The 22754-nt window shown below is 43.2% G+C and overlaps 1 protein-coding gene across 3 annotated transcripts in view; it reads right to left on the bottom strand.

Moving 5' to 3' along the window:
- Positions 1-22754, bottom strand: part of PLCE1 (phospholipase C epsilon 1) — a 312290-nt gene that overhangs the window by 154461 nt on the left and 135075 nt on the right. For all 3 annotated transcript variants that reach the window (XM_078077339.1, XM_078077338.1, XM_078077341.1), the window contains exon 3: positions 21461-21749. In XM_078077339.1, coding sequence (XP_077933465.1) covers positions 21461-21749 — 289 coding nt within the window. The remainder of the gene's footprint in view (positions 1-21460; positions 21750-22754) is intronic.

Here is a 22754-nt window from a genome sequence, read left to right on the forward strand (position 1 = left end):
GACTTGGTGCATTAAATCAACAGAGAGTTATTATGTAGCATGAGCTTCATAATCCACAACTCTAAGCCCAACACCATGGAGCTTCTTGAGTCCTGGCTCAGGGCACTACACTATCTTGGCTTTCCTCTTAACTCTCCAGCCATGGCAGTGGTTTCTGCGCCTACTTGCAGCCCCGCAGCCTGAACTGTACATGTCTCAGTCCTCTGCTTGGCTCTCTCTCTCTCCTCCAGAAAAGCTCATCTGAAGCTGTCACCATCACAGCTAAGCAGATGACTTACAAATGTATAATTCCAGTTCTGACCTCTCACTCAGATCCAATGCTGATGCTTTTGGGAGCGTCTCCTTGAACATTCCAGCATCTCAAAGTCAAGATATCCAAAATGGATATACTTCTCACTTTCTTTTTATGGTACCACTTTCATCTCCCCAGGTCCCAAATCTTGGAGGCGTCTGTTATTCTTCAGTGTCCTGGGAAGAGTTCAAATCCATTCATCCACCAGTTGTCCCAAGAATTAGTCCCTTCCATCCCATTTTCATTGATTTCTCTCAACTACCACCTGTGTGGATGTCTGCAACAGCCTCCTGATTGTCCTCAGCTGTGAGAGACCAAGAAGAATCCTTATAAAACCCTTCTTAGGCCAACATCTCAGGAGTTAGAAAGGCCATTTGGCCCTGGGAGATGGTGTCCACGATGGCGGTGGGAGGTGGGAGAAAAGTGGAGGCCAGCCCAATAAAATGTGTAAAGAAAACACACAGGTTTATACATGTCCTGGAGAAACCCCACACTTCTTTCCTAAGGTCAGTTCCTTTCTGATTTGGTATAAAACAGTCATAGGAACTGGATGAACAGTTGTTGGCCTCTCTCCCATGAGTCTGAGCAGCAGAGACAAAGGAGGTGCTGGTGCCTACTGCCAGACATGGATAGTCCTGGCTGACCAGCATCGGTATCCGTGATTGCTGCTGGATTATTGCCAGCTCTCACCATCCAAACCAGGTCTTCACCCCTAAGGGCACCTTCATTCATGTGCCTCCTGCCAGAAGCAAGAGGGAATAAGGAGGAGGTGAAGGAGAAGCCCTGGGCTCCAGATGCAACACAGGAATGTGCTCCAGTGCCAGGTCTCTGAAGTGGGATGGAGCCAAGTTCAAACCCCTGCTCCTCACTCTTGAGTTGCTTAACCCTGTAATTAATCTTTCAGAGCAGACCAGGCCATCTACTCATCTTCCTGTGAACTCCTAGCTAAGAAGGAGTACAAACATCATCAAAGATAGGAAAAGATGAGGAAAATAAACTTTCCTAAATGCCTCACAAGTAAAATATCATACATGGAATGAATACTTTGGCAAACCTCTGAGGTTGGAAGGGGGTGGGATCACCACGAGGTTCCCTAAATGTCTTCTCAAACAGGAGCACCCACTCAGCCTCGCCACAGAGGCTTGAGTTTGTGGACTGGGGCAGGCAAATTTAAAGCCAGAAGGGAATGGTTCAGGACAACAGAGGGTAAAGCCACCTGCTGTCTTTCCCCTTCTCAATTTCTTAAATAAGGGAAATTTACAGGGGCATCAACGTATAGGCTCTAGGTCTCAGTTTTCTCATCTTTGAAATGGGAATCATGATCATACTTCACCAGGTTGTTTTCGGAAGTGTCTGGGCCATTAATGGAAGACTGGCATGTTTCCATGTGAACTCTGAGCAGGTTGTCATACACACTGGGAGTGTGTTATATTTACCTGTTTACAGGCACATGAGAGTTGGCACAGGGGGAAATAGGTCATAAATACACATAAGACATGTGGCTTCTTCATTCTGTTAAAGGTCCAATTACTCACTGGTGTGTTATTTCTTTCAGGGTGACTTCCTTTTTGTCTACTGTTACAGATATAAATAATACAAGGAGATTATATTCTCTGACAGCTGATGGGTCATATCTAATTACTCTGTAATTTCTTCACCTAAAGGGACCCAACATGCTAGCCCCGTGGTGTCTAGAGGAACAATCACAAATTGGAACTCCCCTCCAGCCACTCTGAGTGAGTGTTAGAGTTGTTGACCACTAATCCTGGGCACCAAAGAGAACTCCCAACATCTTTATAAATGAAGAGGATTTGAGGTCTTTACAAGTTGACCCTGAAACTGAATGAGACCAAGGGACTGAGGACGGAAGGTAGGGGAGAAAAGATTAAAGTTGCAGGAGTAGTGGGTGGCATAGCTAGGACTTGAACCCATGTTTTTACCTGAGGATTCCATTGTTTAAAATAACACAGATTCTGATTCATGAGGTCAGGTGAGGCCCAAGATTTCTGCTGGTTCTGGAACCACACCTTCAGGTGAGGTTGGTGTTGGTAAAGCCCTCCCAATAGTTTATGGCACATCCTTCCCGATTCAGTCATTATCATCACTCCTGTTGTGTGTGATACTTGAACTGACTGAGCTGCAGGTGGCTCTCAGAAACTGGGAAAGTGCATTTGGGTTTTGCAGTCAGTTTTCTGTGAACTTGACTGGCTCAGATCAGTGCCCCAGGGTTCAAAGACAGATTCAAGCAGAGTGGGTGAACTAACACCTCTTCAGAGCTGAAGGTCAGACCTCAAGGAATGGTGGAATGAACACACAGGAGAACGGGGAACAAACACCGTGCCTCCTGCATGTGGCAGCAAGCAAAGTGCGCTGCAGGAGGATGGGGTCTTTGCTCTGTGCAGCGGATAGCTTTCCTTCTCCAGGACCGGGTATGGACCTGGCAGGGAAGCCCTTGGCCCTTGAAAGGTGAATCAGCTCTCCTCCGGCAAAGGTGGGAGACAAAGAAGCCATGGGAATTTCTGAGAGAACCTCAAGTCTTGCTACTCAACAGGAGGGCCTTGCCCAGCAGCGACTGCATGGTAGGGAACCTCATAAACATTCAGAATCTCACCCCACCCCAGACCTAGTAAATCCAAATCTGCATTTCAACAAGTTTCCCAGGGGACCCATATGCACATTACAGTTTGAGAAGCTCAGGTCTGAAGGAGTTTCTAGAAGTGGCTGACACAGAAGCATCCAGATGTAGCAGAGGATGAGCTGGCTGGCTTCACACACCTCACCCAGGGCCATAAACACAGTCATCGTTCATCATCGCAATTATTAATGGTAGTAGCAAAGGCAGCTTACATTTGTATAACGGCTTACAGTCAACAAATCAGATGCCTCTGCATTCCTTTGATTTATAGGACAAGCCTATCATTTACACTTTGTGGATACAGAAAATTAAGGCTTGGAGAGACTGAATAATCAAATCTGAGGTCCCCCAGAGTGGCACTTTGAAATTGCACTTCAAAAATCCATCTTCAACAAAGAAACCTAAATCAAAGTTATTTTATTATACATTGGCCAGTTCATAAATACATGGTTTCTCATTAATTTGTACTGCGTAGTAGAAAAGATTAATCTTACTATTTTTAAAGCAATATAGGCTTTTTGATTTTAGGTTCAAAGTGATAAAGCTATAAAGATTTTTTTTTGAAAAACAACATCACCGAAACTTGTATCCAAGTAGGCACTGAGCAGTCACCTCTGAGAACTCTAGTTGTGCTAGAAAGGTGCTCTCTCTAGGTAGCCCTGGGTCCTTTCTCAGTGCTGGGCACTGTTGTTTGGGCCTCCTACACCTTATGTTGCTGTCTCCAGCCCAGGGCAGAGCGCCTGCAGAGAGGAGAGCTCAGTCACTGTCACCCAATAAACACACAGAAAGATTGATAAGCACAAAGGATGTGACACCGCCCAAGGTCAAAGGGATCCAAGACCTGGGGCCATCTGTGGAGAACTCAGATGTTCTGGGATGGATGCAGCAGCCATGTCTGCAGACCCTTCCTCAGATAGCTCATGCAATCTCTCCAAGTTCAGATATTCAGGGAAGAAGCAAGGATGGGAAGAAGAACAGGAAGTCCTACAAGTGGAATCCATTGGCAAGGCTGATCTGGGACCCGCTTTTGATAAATGAGGTGGTAAGTCGGCTGAACATCGCTAATTTGGTCCATCTGTATACCGTTCCCTGCCCGCTTCTGGATCCATTTCCCTTCCTTTCCTTTCATCCATCCCTTTCCTCCTCCCTTCCTCCCATCTTTTCTCTCTTTTCCTTTTGAAAGGAAGAGTTGGCATTAAACATTCCAACTTTCTCATGCCTGAGCTAGAGAAGGAGAAGGGTTTCTCTGTGCATTATTCCACTGCTCAAGCTAGGAAGATTAGAGAGACCTTCCAGGCAGGTGAGGTGCTGTCTGTGGCTGATGCAGCTTGGAATGGTAGGGAGGAGTGGGTGTGGATGGGAGAAATGAGCTCTGAAAGCAAGCGCCAGGAAGAATTACCGTCCAGAGCCCCCTCCTGCTGGGGTCTGCCTTGACCCAGGGCCCACCCGCAGCTCCAGACAAGCCTCTAGACCAGGGCGCCTTTCACAGCTCCATTTCTCACGGTCCTCTCCAGGTTCCTTTGCTCCGCTCCTGCCAAACTTGACCCCTTCCTTGCTAGTCCTGGTCTGGAGAACCATTCTGCACCTAAGCCTTTGTTCTCAGTATTTCTGGAATGTTTTCTTTGTCCCATCTCCGTCTTTTTTGGTCTGTTTGTTTTTATTTTTGAGTGTACTAATCACCTTATATTCATTAGATTCATTTATTTTATACCATTCTAATTCTCTGAGGCAAGTATCTGAACTGTCCCCATTTTATAAGATGATGAAACTTAGGAACCGAGGAGGTAAGTCATCTGCCCCGGGTCACACAGCTTGTATGTGGGATTTAGGTCTGTCTGTCACCAAAGGGCACACTAACCTTAGCCTCATATGTATCACTGTACAATGTAACCACATGTTCACACCTCAGTCTGTCAACTAAATCACCAACTCCTAGGGATTAAGAACACTGCCTTTTTCATTGTTTTTATCCCTGGCCAGAACAAAGCCATGGCCAGCTTCAGTACATGTTTTTCGTACTGTGCTGTATTACAGTGTAATTCCTAGAAGTAGACTAGAGACAGGGTAATAACTCCAGTCTAGCTCAAGATTAGTTCAAATTATGCTTCTCTGACCTCTGAATTCGTGACCATGTAGGGCTGGGTTCTTAGTTGCTCTGTGTCTTGCTTTCCTAGCTCTCTGTCCAACTCCATGTTTAGTGGATCACGAATATGAGTGACTAGGGAATTGTTTCCTCTTCTTCAGTCCACCCCCCTTCGCTGTCCCCAAATTGCCTGTGTCCAGCCCCCAGTAGGCACTGAGTTGACTACTTAGTGAATGAATGAATATTCATAATTCTCTCTGAATCTGCCTCCCCAGATTAATTAAAAAATTGGGATCAAAAAAGAAAATATGCCACTTAATTGTTCTGGGGAGCAAGATGCAAAATTATATGAAGCTTTGCATATAGAAAACTAACTAAACTATTTGGCTGGAAAGAGTGACAAAGGATATTGAAAATAGAAATCAAGGTTGGGAACTTAGCAAGACCCTGTCTATGGAAAATGTGAATGCTCTCTGGACCTTTTCCAACTGAGTTCCTGGATATATAACACACTTCCAGAAGGTCTAACTTGGGCTTTAAAATCCCACTAGCGGGGTAAAAAAAATACTGTATATGTTATAGGTTTAGAACACAATCCATTTGTGGGTTTGCAACTGAGATGTTAAAACACTTCAGAAAAGGACAAAGACTGAAGTGCACGGGTCTCATCAGACTGGAGCAGAGCAGCTGAAACAAGACATAATCCCACTTGAAGACCCTTGAGGCCTCCAGCCTTTCTCCCTGGATAACTCTGAAAGGCGTCCAGCGAGTTCCAGTTTGGGCAGGGGTTTGTTTATTCTGCTTGGTTCAAATCAGGGCTACGGATCCCTAATGGTTTTCATATCCCTAAAGGTTTTCCACATTTGGGCAAGATCTATGCTTTATGGAAGCCGGAGGAGGCCCTGCTCCCAGCCAGCGGGGCTGGGCCAATACAAGAGCACTCAGATGCCCAGACTCCAGGAAAAGGTTAGCAGCATCTACCCACTGGCACGAGCCTGGAGATTTTCACAGTGGTGCTCTGTTGGTAGTAAAATTGCCTCCATTCTTAACCAACTGTAATTTTTATTGCATTTCATTTTTCTCCCAGTGATGCTAAATTTTCAAGACTATTCTTTTTCCTGTAACCACTGCCCCGTGCCAATGAAACTACATGGGCTTGCACCAGCTTCTGGCTCTTTATTCTGGGTGCACCATTCCTAATCTGGGAATAATCATTCAGGTTTGTGATTGCCACTCTCCTTCCTACAGAGGGTGATTCTGCCTCCAGGCTCTTGATCCCCACATGCTGCTGTTGGTCTGACCTTCCTAAAATTCAACCCACTAAGAGCCTATGATTCTCTAAGACTTTAGGTCCAAATTTTCACCTTGCTCTCAGAACTGTAACCACACCTCCAAATTAACCTTATCTCTCGTATCCACCCACTAGATTGTTGCTGAGAATCATTTCCTCATTGCTTCCCAGGCACTGCACTCATTCTGACCTTGGCACCTCATCTCACCTGCTTCTCCTGCCTAGAACAACTCCTATGTCTCCCAGGGAGACCCCCCTCCACACTGACCAGAAACCAGTTCAAAGACAACCTGTTTGTTTGCAGCCCTTCTCCTCTTTGTCCAAACTTCCGGCGCAGCCTCCTAAACCCATGACCTGAAATCCTTCCAGAGCCTGTGCAAATCTCAGAATACAATCTAGGGGTCCCAAATGTAGATGGCTGCAGGGTCAGGCAGGTGCCAGGTGTAGCAGTGAGGAGTATGGAGCTGCTCGTATGTCTTATGGGGGGGTGATGGTTAGGGTGGGTCAGGGGCCAACCCATGGGGCCAAAAGTGAATGGTGGCCCAGGAATGCCAGAGAAGCCAGAACTCTACATTTTAATGCAAAATTCCCCAATTTTTAAACTATTGCAGCTGTCAAAGAAAAACACATATGGCCTGGATTTGGGCCACGAGGGAGGTTTTGCTTCCCTGGTATAAAAAGTAAGATAGGACTCATTGTACTCATTGAGCTTGGCACAGGGTGGGGAGCGTAAGTCTCTGTTCCTGGAAGGGGACTGTCTTCAACCTCCCTCTCTAGGTCATACCAGGCTCTCTTCTAAACTTTCTTGGAATACAGGTCTCAGAAAGTAGAGGGAGCTGGACTACTAGGCCATTCCCCACTCCTCAGAACCACCACACACCAGCACATTAGTTGGTATTATCTAGGTCTCTTTTTCAGAATAATCATTTATTTTCAGATTCAATAGCCATGCTGATTTTACATGTAAATATTTTAATTTGGGGTACAAAAGAAGGGGTAGTGCAGGTGGGGGCATCTCTAGTTTATTTTTATCAGAATCATTCTGTTGAAACACCATGTGTTCATTTCTGCTTAAACCCTCTGATGGCTTCCCACTGCTTCTAGCGATAGAGACAAGGGCCCTAAACAAGAACTGGTATTATGTGGCAATTTGTTTTGCCTCTCTTTGCCTTAGTTTCTTCATATGTAAAAATGTTAGCTTTAAATAATACTTTAAAAACACTTGTCATAACACCTTGCCCACAGTGAGCACCCAAGACCTGTTAGCCTTTGTTGTTCTGACTTCTCCAGACCACTTTACATCCAAATCTCAAACCTGCCATACTCTCTTCTGCCACCAGGCCTTTGCACATACAGTTGCTTCTGTCTAGACATGCTTCCAACACCTCTTCTCTTAGTTTACATGTGTTGGACCTTTAGCCCTCAGCTGAAACATTATTGCCTCGGCAAGGCGTTATCTGCTCAGGTCAAATCTCCCTTTAAGAGGGTCTCACACAGCCAGGTCCCAATCCCTTGTAGCATGTATCAGGTTATAATCTGTCATTTGTTTTTGTAAATACTTGATTCCCTACAGGTCTTTAAGCTCCATTTGGGTAGGAACAATGTCTGCTCTATTTGTGGTACCTGCCAGCATAGGTATTTAATATTTATTTGTAAAGTAAAGGAATTTTCACCACCAGCAGCCTCTTCCTGGTGTGCTGGGGTATGATAACCATAGGGCAGAGGGCCTTCCCCAAAGATAAGAAGGAAATGAGGACTTCTCTCCTGACTTGAGGGCTGAACAGTGATGGTGTCCTCATCTCTCTGCTCAGGAAAGAGATCCTGGACCCTCCAAAGCAGGGCTAATGAAGAGGTTGGGGTGACCCCCTTCCTTCTTTCCCTCTTCTCTTTTCTCAGTAACACTGTGAGCTCACTTTGCAGAGATCAGACCCTCAGGACCACTTGCCAACTGGCCTAGGGGTATGAGGGCACATGGGAATGACAGAAACAGACCAGCAAGAAATCATTTTATGGCTGTCCACCTCACTGTGGGCCACCTGATACCTCCCAACTGGGCAGGACTCTGTCTTCTGCCACCTACCTTCCATTGCACATTGAGCAGGGCTGGGACCAGCCCAAATGATTTTTGTAAATGATGCATGAAGAACATTCTTGCTGGTAAATTAACTTTTGATGTTGGTGATGCTCAGAGGATGGGGAGACAGCTTCAAATGTTCCCTCCTGGTGTTAGTACAGGTACATGTGTTTTAGCTTAGAGTTGTGTGCATGTGTTCATTTGTTCATTCATTCACTCAACAAATATTTTCTGGGCCCCTTCTGTGTGTTGGGTGCTGTGTGGCTTTTTTGGTAGAGAGCAATATATTTGCTTGGCTCATTAGCTAACAGGAGTCTCTTCTTCTCTCATTTGGTTGATTCTGTGCTGTGACTATTGGGAAGACTTATAGGTAGGTGCCTATATCAAAGAATGCTTGAGATATCCTTGAAGTCCTCAGATGTCTCTAGGTCAAGGAGATGGCAGGTATGCAGGAAAATGATCAGTTTCGTAGTCAGAGGGACCTGCATTCAAATCAGGGGTTCCATGTTGTACTTAGACATATATGTACACAGAAAGAAAGAGCGGAGGAGGGGGGAAGGAGGGAGGGATGGAGGGAGGGAGGGATGGAGGGAGAGAGAGAGACAGAGAGAGAGAGAGAGACTGGGAGAGAACATGAATGGTTTCCTAGTGGTTAAGAACTTGGATTTGGGAATCAGACAGGCTTGGGATCACATGCTGGGTTTGCCCCTACTAGCTGATCACCCCAGTTAAAGGTTTTGGTTCTAAACTTGGTAGTTTATAAGTGCAGCTCTTGTGAGTTGCCAAGGTCTCTGAAACTTTGTGTATTCTCAGTTCCCTTCTATGTTCCTCATAATTCACAGAAATATCTGTTTGAAATGGATTTTAGATAAGTCTGCTTATTAATGTAAAAATGTAACTCTGGATATACACAGGTAAAATACGCAGCAATGCTACCAAGGGTGTTTCTGGTGACTGTGAAATTCACAGGGACAGCCTCAGAGGGGCTGAAGCATACATTTGTTCAGACCTTCATAGAATCACTTGTGGGATTAATATTATAGGAATCATGCTTTTAAAAGTTTGTGGTCATGATGAAATACAGAGTTAGAAGTCTTTAAGTACCAAATATGTATTTCTAGTTGGCGAAGTATTTTAGACTTTCTTGAAGATGGTAAAATATCTTCTTTTAGAATTCAGTTCATTGAAGACAAAATACTCTTAAACTGCCCTCTTAACTACTTTTAACTGTATTACTAATTTATGATTCCTTGGTTTTAAGACCCAATTCCAACAGAAGTTTAAATAAGACTCAGACTAACTTGAGATATTCCTTTTTTTCCCCCTTTAAATATTTGCTACTGACCCACACATTATTATAAACAAATTATAAGCATATTCCATTATGTTCTATAACTGTTCCCATGGACAAGAATTTTTGTAGTTCATTTAAAATGACTTTTTGTTCTTTAAAAGAATAAATAACACAAAAACACTCAAAAGGTACATTTACTGCAAAATCTCATTTAATTTTATGCATCTTCATAAAAACATACCAATTTTAACTTGAACAGTAAATTCTGTACCAATCATAGATTTTAGACATGGCTCCTAATCCCAGGTATAAATGTTTTGCATCTTTCCCACTCTGGAGGGGAGAGAGATGATATCAACAAAGAATGAAGTAGAAACAACAGAAGCTTCACCATACAGTGAAGGTGTATGGTGAGGGTTTGTTTTCCTTGGCGAAATAAGGCTTCACATTTCTCCAGGCTCTTAAGTGGTTTTAGAAACCTCAGACTTCCCTCAAGATGGTATAGGAACTTCCCTCTGAGCCTCTACATCCTGTGCTTATTTCACCTGTAATATTGACACTGAAAACTGCATGTTTATCTGTCCATCTCCTCCAACAGCAAGTGAATTCCTTGAAAGTTAACACTATATCTATTGACTTTTTTATCCTCAGGACCTAGCACAGGGCTTTGAACATAGTAAATGCTCAATAAATACTTGTCAAATAAATAAATGAATGAATAAATGGCCTGCTGCATGGGTCCTAACGAAAACCTAACTGAAGACTCTACATAAGGGTGGCCCCAGCGGGTAGATACCTCCTTTCAAGTGTCCCTTAAGATGCTACTGCTCTGAGTCTACAGCTGTGGAAACACGGAGGATGTCTCTCTTTCTGTGTGCATCTGTGACTGAGCTAAGAGCAGAGCACTTGAATTAAGAACAGTGGAGGGTTGGCATTCCAAGGTGGCAACAATCATGACCACCATCATCATCCTCTGCATCAGCATCATTACATTTATTGAGCACATATTAGGTGCCAGCTGCTAGGCTAAGTTCTTTATATACATTATCTCATTTAATCCTCCAAACAACTCTATCAAGTTGTGCTCTTATTTTCATTTTATAGATGCCGACACTGAAGCCTCGAGAAGGAAAGTCACCTATTCAAGATAACACGGTGTTGAAATCAAGTCTCAAATCCAAGACAGACTGATGTTCACATTGCATTTCTTTAAATCATGAAGCAACTCAGAGGCTGACAGTCCTACCAGGACAAAGAAGAGCCTGAAATCACACTTGTCTTACTCACTCCGAGCCCCTCTCCCCACCCTACTTCAACAAAGCCTCTGGTCTTCCTCTCTGTCTTCTCATTTGAATGGGAGCCCCAGATGGTCTTCAGTATGGCAGCTGATAACAATGGTACTGGAGATGAGGGCCTTGAATCCATCAGAATCTTCACATAGGCTCCAAAAGCTTCTTTTAAAACATGATCCATGTAGTATGTGCTCATGGAAATCAACATTCGAACACTATAGATGAGGGGAAAGTGACAAGTAAAAAGCCTCTCTTGGAGGTAACCATTTTTGTTTGTTTCTGTGTCTGTTCTTGGGCAGTTATGTCCTTACACTAAAAAAGGTTTACATCCCTATTTCTTTATATATTCCCTTCCCCTGGAAGAAGAATATATTCTATCACCTCAATGAAAGATGAGGAATTGGGCCCATTTTTCCAATTATTGCAAGCTATATATTTTCAGTTTTTTTTTCTAATGGTAACTGCCTCAGCTTTAAAAACTATTCTTAAACTTCTCTCTTTACCTTTCAATTTAAATGTATTTCTTGACTCCCCCTCAGGGTTATCCATCTGCTCTTTATTGTTTTCTAATTAAACTCGCCTCGTTCAGGGTAAATACAACAATTTCTTATTCCAGTTTGGTTTTGGGGGGGGACATTTAATTACTGACACAGAAAAATCATCTTCTAGGACTTTTTCATTTAAAATACTCAGGAGTTCAGTTTTATTTGTGTCAAACAAGTTATTTTGGGGAAGGCTTGGAGTTTAATTGCTATTTTGTCTTCAGGTATAAAGTTTCAAGTAACTATCTTGTAAGTGAATTTCTGGAACATGGACCATTCAGAGATTCTATACCTATGACTTGACATTTTCAGGACCAGCTCAAATATGGAGATCCCAAGTGGCTATCTGGGGTTGCTGTCTTCACCAATCACCTTTCTGAATTCAATGATTAGGACTTTTCTTTTTAATCATAAAGAATTTATTAGTTTCCTATTTTAGAGGTTTTAGCACTTATACTAAATAATTAGTATTTAATGAACCCTTAACTTCCTGATTTCTTGAAGTGATGGTGGGGAAGGCGGTGGGAATAGGCATACAATCCAAAAATCCTATTAATTTTTTTTTTAAAGATTTTATTTATTTGACAGAGAGAGACACAGTGAGAGAGGGAACACAAGCAGGGGAAGTGGGAGAGGGAGAAGCAGGCTTCTCGCTGAGCAGAGAGCCCGATGTGGGACTCGATCCCAGGACCCTGAGATCATGACCTGAGCCAAAGGCAGATGCTTAACGACTGAGCCACCCAGGCACCAAACCCTATTAATTTTTAACCATGAATAACAAATTGGAAGGATTTTTAAAAATATTTTATTTATGGGGCACAGTTGTTAAGCGTCTGCCTTTGGCTTAGGTTATGGTCCCAGGATCCTGGGATCGAGCCCCACATCGGACTCCCTGCTCAGCAGGGAGTCTGCTTCTCCCTCTCCCACTCCCCCTGCTTGTGTTCCCTCTCTCGCTGTGTCTCTCTCTGTCAAATGAATAAAAATCTTAAAAAAAAAAAAAACAAAACGAGTTTATTCATCTGAGACAGATAGAGCACAAGCAGGGGGAGAGGCAGAAGGAGAGGGAGAAGCAGACTCCCTGCTGAGCAGGGAGCTCTACATGAGGCTCCATCCCAGGACCCCAAGATCATGACCTGAGCCAAAGGCAGACGTCCAACCATCTGAGCCACCCAGGTGTACCAAATCGGAAGGATCTGAAATGATGTTTTTAAAAGATAACATTAATGGTCATCTTAGGCTCAGCTCTCTTTATCCATAATATATCCATCCAATCCCCATATTCTATTAATTCTACCCCTTACATACGCCTCTCTGCTGCTTCCCCAGGATTCAGACTTTTTGGTACAGTGAACAGTCTGTGCACTGCATAAAGGTGCTTACCCGAGTGGAAAAGGGTCTGAAATCCAGCCAGCATGCTGTGCCCTAGATGATATGCATGGGATGAGGTTGTATCACCCTGTGGAGAGTGAGGAGGGGGGCCTTGTTGTAATTTTTACCAGTGGCTCAATGTGCCAACAACACCCTACCAGGAACGATGCCTTAAAAATATCCTCCTAAGTGCCTCTGGATCTCATTGCCCTTTCCCTCCACCCACCTTCCACACCAAGCACACTCACCTGAAGTATCAGAGACTAATTCAGTATGTTTGCGGGGGAACCCCAGGAAACTATACTTTGGATGCTTATGCCAGGGTTAAGGATGACACTCTTTACAGCCCCACCCCTTACTGCAGCCAGATGGGTCTTTCTAAAAACCCAGTTTGAGGGGCAACTGGGTGGCTCAGTCGGTGAAGTGGCTGCCTTCGGCTTGGGTCATGATCCCAGGGCCCTGGGATCAAACTCCTGAGTCCAGCTCCTTGGTCAGTGGGGAGCCTGCTTCTCCCTCTCCCTGCCGCTCTGCCTACTTGTGCTCTATCTCTATCTCTCTGTCAAATAAATAAAATCTTAAAAAATAAATAAATAAAAACCCAGTTTGATTAAATCACACCCTTCCTTAGTACCCTTCAGCATCTCTCTCGTTATATACAAAGTGAAATCCAAGCTCTTTATCATTAAATACAGTCCCCTGGAGACCTATTTTCTCCTCCCAGCTCCAGCCTCATGCCTTCCTACCTAGCCTTTGTACTTCCCAAGCTTCAGCCAGAACAGCTTGGTAGACCAGCAGTTCCCTGAACACACTGTGTGTCTTCTTATGCCTTTGCACCTGTGTGCCCCATTCCCTCTACCAGTTGCCATCAGCTCTTCCATCTGTCCCCAGTCCATCCCAGGGAGTCTCCCTCATCAGTCAACACTCCAGATCTCTATTCTAACCCATCAGGTCACTCTGTTCACAAGCCTAGCTGGGATCCACTACAGAAAGAACAGGTAATTATGTTACTATGGGGCTGCAAGTGAGGAGTGGATGGGCTGGTATAGTCAGGGCGGCTCTGGACCCCCCGAAGGCAACTGGTGCCTTGGAACGAGGGGAGAGGAGTTCAGACAGGAGTAAGGGAGGCCCCAGACATAGCCCTGCAACCATTCCAGGGCTCTGGTGCTGAGAATGGTTTACTGAAACACTATAAATGGCTTTTGTGCCAGTTCAAAAACTTCCTGAATGTATTTGCATTTTCATTTTGTATGAGTTTGGTATGTTTGTACAACCTACAGTGTAAATTAGTATTTCCTTTTTTTGGTTCTAAAATTATCTCATTCCATTAACTATTATCAAATAGCAATGACTACACATTCCTTGATTCTGTGAACACACCCGCTACTCGATTCCACAAAGGTTTATGCCAGATGGGTCTTTCTAAAAACCCAATCTGATCAAATCACATCCTTCCTTAGAACCCTTCAGTGTCTTTCATTACGTGGTAAAATCCAAGCTTTTTATCATGAAATATAGCCCCCTGAAAACCTATTCTGTGCCTGGTCCTGTGCCAGGCAAGGTGTGTATAGGAGGAGGATGAGCATCAGAGCTTGTGACTAGAAAAAACCCCAAACAACTAAAATGAGGTGGAGACAGACATTGCTACTGGGGAGCTGCAAACATGTCTCCACCGTAGCGGTGACCATGAGCCTTGGAGAAGCTTGGTCTAGGTTGGCTGCACATACCTACTGGCTTTGTGACCTTGGGCAAGTCACTTAAACTCTCTGAGCTTCAGTTTCCTGGTGTTAATAATTTCCTCCTCACAGGACTGTCAAAAGGATCGTCTTAGTTTCCTAGCGTTGCTGTAACAAATTACCACAATTGGGATGGTTGCTAACAACAGAAATTTATCTTCTCCCAGTTGTAGAGGCTAGACATCAAGAATCAAGGTGTTGGCAGGGCTATGTCTCCTTTAAGACTCTGGTTAGAATCCTCCCTTGCCTCTTCCCAGCTTCTGGTGGTGGCTGGCAGTCTTTGAGGTTTCGTGGCTTGTGGTTGCACCACTCCCGTCTCTGCCTCCATCATCACATGGTACTCACCACAATGTGGGTCTGCTTCTATGTCTCTTCTCTTCCTCAAACAGGGAAAGCCAGTTGCTGGGTTTGGGGCTCACTCTCACTGAAAATGACCTCATCTTCACTTGAGTACCTCTGCAAAGATCCTATTTCCAAATCAGGTCACATTCACAGGTACTCGGGGTTAGGACTTCAACATACCTCTTTTGGGGGACACAAGTCAACCCACAATAAGTACTAAATGAAATAATGCAGAAAAAGGGCTTGCTGCATTGCCTGGAACATGGTATGCACTCAACCGGCTGCCTAGATTCAAGTACTCACACTATTCCTGACCTACCTACATATCCACGTGCAAGATTCTTAATGTCTCTGGGCCTCAGTTTCCTTAGCAAACAGTACCTTCTTCATTGGACCACTGAATGGCTTTCAATGAAATTACACAGGCAAAGCACTCAGAGCAATACCTGGAACCCAGCAAGAACTAAGAAAATGTTAAGAAGTAGTATTATTGTAATTCTACCCAACTCTAACCTGCTCCTATGCCCAATTTTCTCTTTACAAATGGAAGAGTTTAAAATTTCAGAGATAACAGTAATGGGGATGTCACCTGGAAAAAACTAAAAAAAAAAAAAAAAAGTTATTCTTCTGCCTGACCCTTCTTCTGCCTGACCCTTCTTCCCCTTCAAAATACAGATAATTGTTTTGGCTAAAGAAGCATCGTGTCTCCAGTTACATTTGAGGTACATGACTTTACTCTCCCCTGGTACTTTGGAAGCACCCCCTGGTTATAAGCAGGGGTGCAGAGACACAGTCCTCAGTCACACCTGGCCATAGAGTGACACGCTTGGGTCACATGCGATGTTTTACTCTGAGGTTATGCTTGGGTGTGGAGTCACACTCCTTGGTCACATCTGAGCATGTTTAGGTCACACCTAGACATGGAGTCACTTTCCTGGGTCACACTCAGGCATAGTGTCACAGTCCTGGATGACACCTGACTACTGTGGACCCAAGGCATAGGGCTTTGTCTTATAGCCACCAAACTTACTGACCCCGTGAGCTACAGACCCCACCATCAACTGTGCAGCCCAGCACTTCATAGATCTCTTGGCAGGTAGTAAGAGCTACCTCAGTAGACCTAAAACCTAATATTACATTTTCGCTGGAGTGAGAAAAGTTATTGTTCAAGTTGAAGACTTCCAGATGTAATCCCTTACATTCTTCCCAGAGGTGACACAGCACTGGGCCACAGTTAACAAATACTTTCTAGTTGATTAACTGGTACAGAAACATACCCCAAATTACATAAAGCATACTTTTAACCACCAAGAAAATAATTTCAAGGCCACAAAACTAATAAGTCAGAGGATTTCTTTAAATAAACTTAAATCTGGGAATTAGAAGTATGCATATGCCTTCCCCTACTTGGTAGGCACGTAAAGATTAATTGTTCTGATTATGAGGAAGTCAACTAAGACAGCCTTTATAAACTAAATAATTTATGAGGCACAGTCACATAGTTTGAATGTGTGTGTGTATTCTTATTACAACTTCTTTTTTTATCCTTGAAGGTATTAATTTTAGAAAAATACACAAATAGAATATCCTTATTGCAATAAAAGAAAAATTTATTAGACCTTTCTATCAGAAACAAAATATTGTCTACTTTCAATAAGAATATTAAATATGTAGGGCACTTTTCGTTTTCATATTAATATTCTATTCACACTCTATATATGACCAATAACTTTAATATAGTTATTCTTTACATATATATACACACACTCAAACTGGTTAAAATGAACAGTGGAGTTTTCTTTTCTACTACATAATTTAAATATGGATAACTAAGCTTTGTCCTGGTTATATGTAAATACTTAATCCTTTAATTTGTAAACTTACTTAACAACAGTTTGAGGAGGAAAAACTGAGTTTAATGTACCAAATTTATTATATTGGCTGGTACAATATGCACATTTGAAAACACTTAGCTGCCTTCTAATGAAAAATCCTTCCCCTTACCACTATTTTTTTCTAATTTTACTGTCAGTGTTTCATATAAATATCAGCGATCTCACTTTTTTCTCTCCCTTCTTACTTTACCTTGTTTTTGTAATTTTTAGTAGAGAGTACACTGGGGGGGGGGGAAAAAGAAACAAAAACAGGTAATGGGTTTAGAAAACCTCCTGATTATTGACGCCAATAATTTCTTTTGACTGTCACTGCTACAGGGAGTTGATCCTGAGATTCTAGCAAGGTTAATGGGGAGGGGAAGAAAGGGACCTAGACTGGAAGTAGATGGTGTAAATGCTCCATTTCCCATTTTGAGACAGCACACCTTTGTAATCCAGGGCACACCCTTGCTAATCAATGCTTCACATCAGAAAATGTTTGTTATTTGGCAAACTTTCGACTTCGTAGACAGACCATCCTTGGTGGTCCTGAAGGCAGAAAACCGGGAATGTTTGTGTCCTGATTGTTGGCTGTCTTTCTAGAGTCACCTGTACCATCAGAGGTGTGGAAGCTCAGTGAGATACTGAAGAGTCAGCAGAATCCTGTAGTCTGGGGTAAAGCTGCAAGGCTGCAGAGCTCTGGCCAATCAAGCCTTGAGTCCCCAGTTCCTGACTTGTGAATGCCTTGTGACTCGTGAACAACTGACTGGACATTTTCTCTTCCTATTCTCACCTACTGCAGGCTGCTCCAACCCTCATCTTGTAATCACAACCACTTCCACAGGACGAGCTGACTTGTGCCCCCTCCTGAGGTTCACATGAAAAGCTGTCTGTTTTCACATTTCTTTTCCACAACCTCGATTCTAACATCTTAATAGACCTGGGACCAAAGACCTATGTAACATCTTCTTCCTCTTTTAAAAAATTTTTATTCTTTTTTTGGGGGGGGAGGGAGGTTTAAATACATATAAAATGTAGCATCTTAACCACTTTTAAGTGTATATTTCAGTGGCATTAGATATATTCACACTGTTGTATAGAACTCTTCATCTTGTAAAACGGAAACTCTATACTCATTAACAATGACTCCCCATTCCCCGTACCCCATCAGCCCTTGGTCTCTATGATGCTGACTGTTCTAAGTGCCTCATATAAATGGAATCAAACAGTACTTGTCTTTCCCCCTCCTTTTTCTCTACCTTTCCCAAGTCCCTTTAATTTACTTCAAACATGACCTCTCTCATGGGGGAAGTCATTCTGTTTTAATCTCTTCCTTACCCTTTTCCTCTGGGGGAAAAAAAATTAAACCCTGCCCGGCCTCTCTTCCCTTCTTCATTCCATTTATAAGCCTCCATTAAAAAAAGGGGGGGAAACTACTGGGATAATAATTTTCTGATTCTTTTATATAGGTATGAGTTTTGAAATGTGATTAACCATACAAGAGAACTAGATGCCAACATCCAAAATCTCTAAAATGGCCCGAAGTTCTTTTGAAAATCTTCATAAAAGTTTCAATTTAACTCTTTCATCTTGATTAAACTTATTTCCCTTAAGCAGGAAGTGCCTTTTAACTCATTTGCATTGCTTTTTCTTTGGAGGCTCTCAGTACTCCAATAATAGTGTTTGAAGAGAATACCCTGGGAAGTGTATAACTTTCAACCGTGTTGTGGGTTAAAGAGGTTTTTGAGGATGAGAGTCAACCAAATCACAACGTTTAATACTGTCTCTAGGAAAGTATTCTCAGTTCCACACAGCCCCTAAGAAATGAACTTCTGGAATACAAGTTATTTATAAAATGGGGACTGAGTCTGTGTTATATACTTCCCAGAGATTTTCATTAGCAATACAGAACTGAAAGTTTTCGGCCAACTCAATGCCACAGGACACACAGTGAAGCCGACAACCAGGTCACAACACCAGCATGTCCTCCAGACCCCCTGCTGGAATATATGGCCAATGAAGTTCAAGACCCAACTAGTCAATAGGCTGAACCTATAGATTCTATAAACATTCTATAATTCTGAACACCTGTATGGTTTTTTGGATGTATTTTCTTCCACTGCATGTTAAAGAAACATATGGTTCACTACAGCACGTGTAGACTTTGAAGACCCCACGGGAGAGGGCACTGAAGTTGGAGAAGTTTTCCAAGAGAACAAGTCAGAGTTACAGAAGCAGAAGCCAGCCAGCTAATTGTATTGTTCAGCAGAACCTACTTACAGAGGGATACCAAAAATCATTAAAGGGCTACAAAACAAAAAGTTAAAGAAACTCCCAACTCTTGCATAAATTGCCAATTTAAAGAACACATTAGCTGATGGTCCAATGAATCTCTGAGCTGGGAATGTTGATGAAGAAGTTCTGATCTGGGGGCGCCTGGGTGGTGCAGTAAGTTAAGCGTCTGACTCTTGGTTTCAGGTCAGGTTGTGATCTCAGGGTCGTGAGATTGAGCCTAGTGTTGGGCTCCATGCTCAGTGTGGAATCTGCTTGGGACTCTCTCTCCCTCTCCCTCGGCCCCTTCCTCCCCATCTCTCTAAAATAAATAAATAAATCTTAAAAAAAAAAAAAGTTCTGATCTGAACAGAGAAGTACAAATAGCAATTGAGATCAAGCTACTATCAGGGCAATAGACATGCTAACAAGCAGCCTCCTTTTTTCTTCCCAAAGGTCTGTGTGGGACTGGAGGCAGCGGCTTTGGTCAGGGATCCTAGAGATCCATCCCTTTGCAATTAATGGAGAAGAAAGAAAGTGGCTTCTATTGACTTTTGTTTGTCTGCCGTCTCATGTTTTGGGCCAAGCCATTTGTCACAAAGAACATTAACTCCCTCTCTAAACTCTTTGAACTCTTCGAGCCACTTTCACATTATTTAGCACTTAACTCTCTCCAGTCTCATATTATTCTTTGAATACTTGGTACACACAAATCTGGCCTCCTCGTTAGAATCATGAACAACTTAAGGGCAAGTAAATTGACTTGCATTTCATTAGAATCTCCTATATACCAGGGCACCTGGGTGGCTCAGTCAGTTAAGCATCTGCCTTTGGCTCAGGTCATGATCCCAGGGTCTTGGGATCGAGCCCCACATCGGGCTCCCTGCTCAGTGGAGAGACTGTTTCTCCTTCTCCTTCTACCCCTCCTCCCTGCTCATTCTCTCTCTCTCTCTCTCTCTCTCTCTCAAATAAATAAATAAAATCTTAAAAAAAAAAAAAAAAGACTGTCCCATATACCTACACACAGCCAGGCACAGATGGGGTATCTGACAAACACAGTTGATTAAATCACAGGATGAGGTCCTCACATAGAGTCACAAGACTTAGAGCAACAATAACTCCACATACCAATCTCAGCCCAACTTCCCAGGAAGAGCATGGATGGAGAATGGAAGCTTGGCCGTCACCAGGAGCCACAACGGGGTAGAGAAATCCTGAGTCCTGTGCACAGGGGAAACTGCTTACCACCTAGAGACTCCAAGCTCTGTGACAGCAGGAACTGTGTTTTGTTCCCTACCCAGCACCAAGTACCTAGTAGGGGCTCAGAAAACGTATGTTGAATAAATGAAAAACATATGAAACCCTTTGGTCTCTTGGATTAGTGTCTCCACACCTTGTGTTTTCCTTCATTCATCATTTATCACCAAGCCGCAGAAGTTAAAATGACTCCAGAAAACAAACCAACATGGTACCCACATGGTACACAGGGAGGTGTGTACTTCCTCTTGGGCCTGCCCAGGATGTGTGTGGTGGGGAGGGGGAGGAAGGTCACTGGCCTGCTAGCCACAGGTCTGGGGCTTGCTGTGAAGGGACAATAGCTGCTCTCCTTGAGAGAAATAGCTGGATGTCAGATCAAGCTCTTGGCAGCCCCCAGGCAGTGGAACATTGCTCTGCATGGTCCCTGTCTGGCTGGCAGCTTCCTGCCAGGGAAGGCTGCCAAGCGGGTTGTGACAGCCGTGCAGTGCACAAATCTCCAAGGTTCTTTGGTGCACTGCCATTTCTGACCTGCCTGTCTGCTACTCGTGGGAAGTAGCTGGGAAGTTCTGGTGCTCAGGGACGCCATTTTCCATTGGCTTTCATTTTTTAGCAGGATGCCTGACTATCCTATTTTTTAAGATGGGAGTCATTGGAAGATGGCCTTTAGCTTTTCTGGTCAACATGAACCTATTGATTCTGTGTGGGAAGAAGAACTACATTTCATTCTGTTCCATATCAGTGTTGGTTTTCACTGTGACCACATGACCACACTTGTTTACAAGCATCTTATCACAGTAATTGACATCTGTCATAGACTACCACTAGGAGAAACCCTGTCTGAATAATTTTTTTTTTAAATTAAAGATAGTCTTGTAACCATTTACTTCTTTTGAAAAAGAAATGTTAAAATCTTAATGCTTATTACTTGGAATGTTTACATCTTACAGGATTTTGATAAAGGACTACCTCTTTTATAGTTTGTTAAAATGGCAACTTTTATTTAAAATTGCCAATAAGTAAACTAAATTTTCCATCAGGACATGCATAGATGTTAACTTAGATTCCTTTCTGCACTGAAAGATGAAAGTTAAAAGTGAAATTTCAGATATTACCTTTTAGCATCGTTCGTCCAGTGGATCCTCCAAAAGTACTGAGTAGGCCACTTCTAGCTCCCAAAGATGTGGTCGCTTCTAGGAGAGAACCCGTGATGTATTGAGATACGGACGTCCTCTGCAGGGTGGCACGGTACTCACATAGGGTGTCTCGGACACACTGCTTTAAGCATGGACTAACGCTTATCCTTTCATGGGCTGTCTCGGAGGCTGGGAGCTTTGTGAAGACATGGAGAAGAGATCCAATTGTATTTTCTATTTCTTCTCCCCTTCTCACTGCATTGTAGATCTGTGAATAGCACAGAGTACAGGAAGTATTAATCTAGTTTCTTAGAAAAGCAAATTAGTTTGTTGACAAAATGCCAAGATGACTTATTAAGAAAGAAGGCTCAGTTGCTCTAAGCGCAAACACTCTTGAGCCTTGGACTCATGCATTAACCTGAACATTCTACAGACACCATTTATTTGGAAAAGCTATGTGCAGTTATGAAATCGGCCATTCAAACAACCCTGCTATCAAACAGAGCACTTACAAGTTGTTCCAACCAAAAATATATTCAGCTCAAATTTCTCCTCCTCCTTAGCAGAGCAAAGTGTTTCTGCAGAGTGACAAAGTCAAACCTTCCCTTTTTGTCCTTTTGGACTCTCCTGAGTGCCTGACTGTCCCAGGTCTGTCTGCCTCCAAGGAACACTTGAGCTTGACATTCAGGAGGAATCTTTTCTCTATGCTCAAACTGCAGTGAGGATGAGAAGGTCAGGGGAAGGGGAAGTTCTATATTTCTCTCTTGGGTATAATCCTTCAATCCATCAGCTTGGTTCAAAGTCTTTGAATCCTTTTTTCCTCTTCATCCTGTTTCACCTCCCACATCCAATGAGTTGACAGATCCTGCCCACTCTTCCCGCTCTGTCTCTGTCACCATCCTGATCTCCTCTCCCCTATCACCTGAATTCACCAAGAATTATCTCAAGGAGATTGCACAATTAGGACAGGCTTCCAGCCATAATTCCAATACTGTTGTTCAACATGCATTTATATAGATCCTGCTCGGTGGGAGGCAGTGCCCTGAAAGATGGGGGCATGCACAAGGAGCAGCACACACCTCCTGTGCTGAAAAACGGCACAATCTAATTTAGAAGATGGGGCCTGAAAATTATGAGGTTTGACAGTACTGCGGGAGGTTCTGGGTTTTGTGAAGGTCTCTGGGAAGCCTGAGACTTCTGAATAGTATATAAACAATAGGGAAGAAATACAACATGGGTGAGTTAGTATAGTTTTCTGATAGTGGAATAAAAG

Source organism: Halichoerus grypus, chromosome 7 (assembly GCF_964656455.1).
Source record: "Halichoerus grypus chromosome 7, mHalGry1.hap1.1, whole genome shotgun sequence".
In the NCBI taxonomy this organism is placed as follows: domain Eukaryota; kingdom Metazoa; phylum Chordata; class Mammalia; order Carnivora; family Phocidae; genus Halichoerus; species Halichoerus grypus.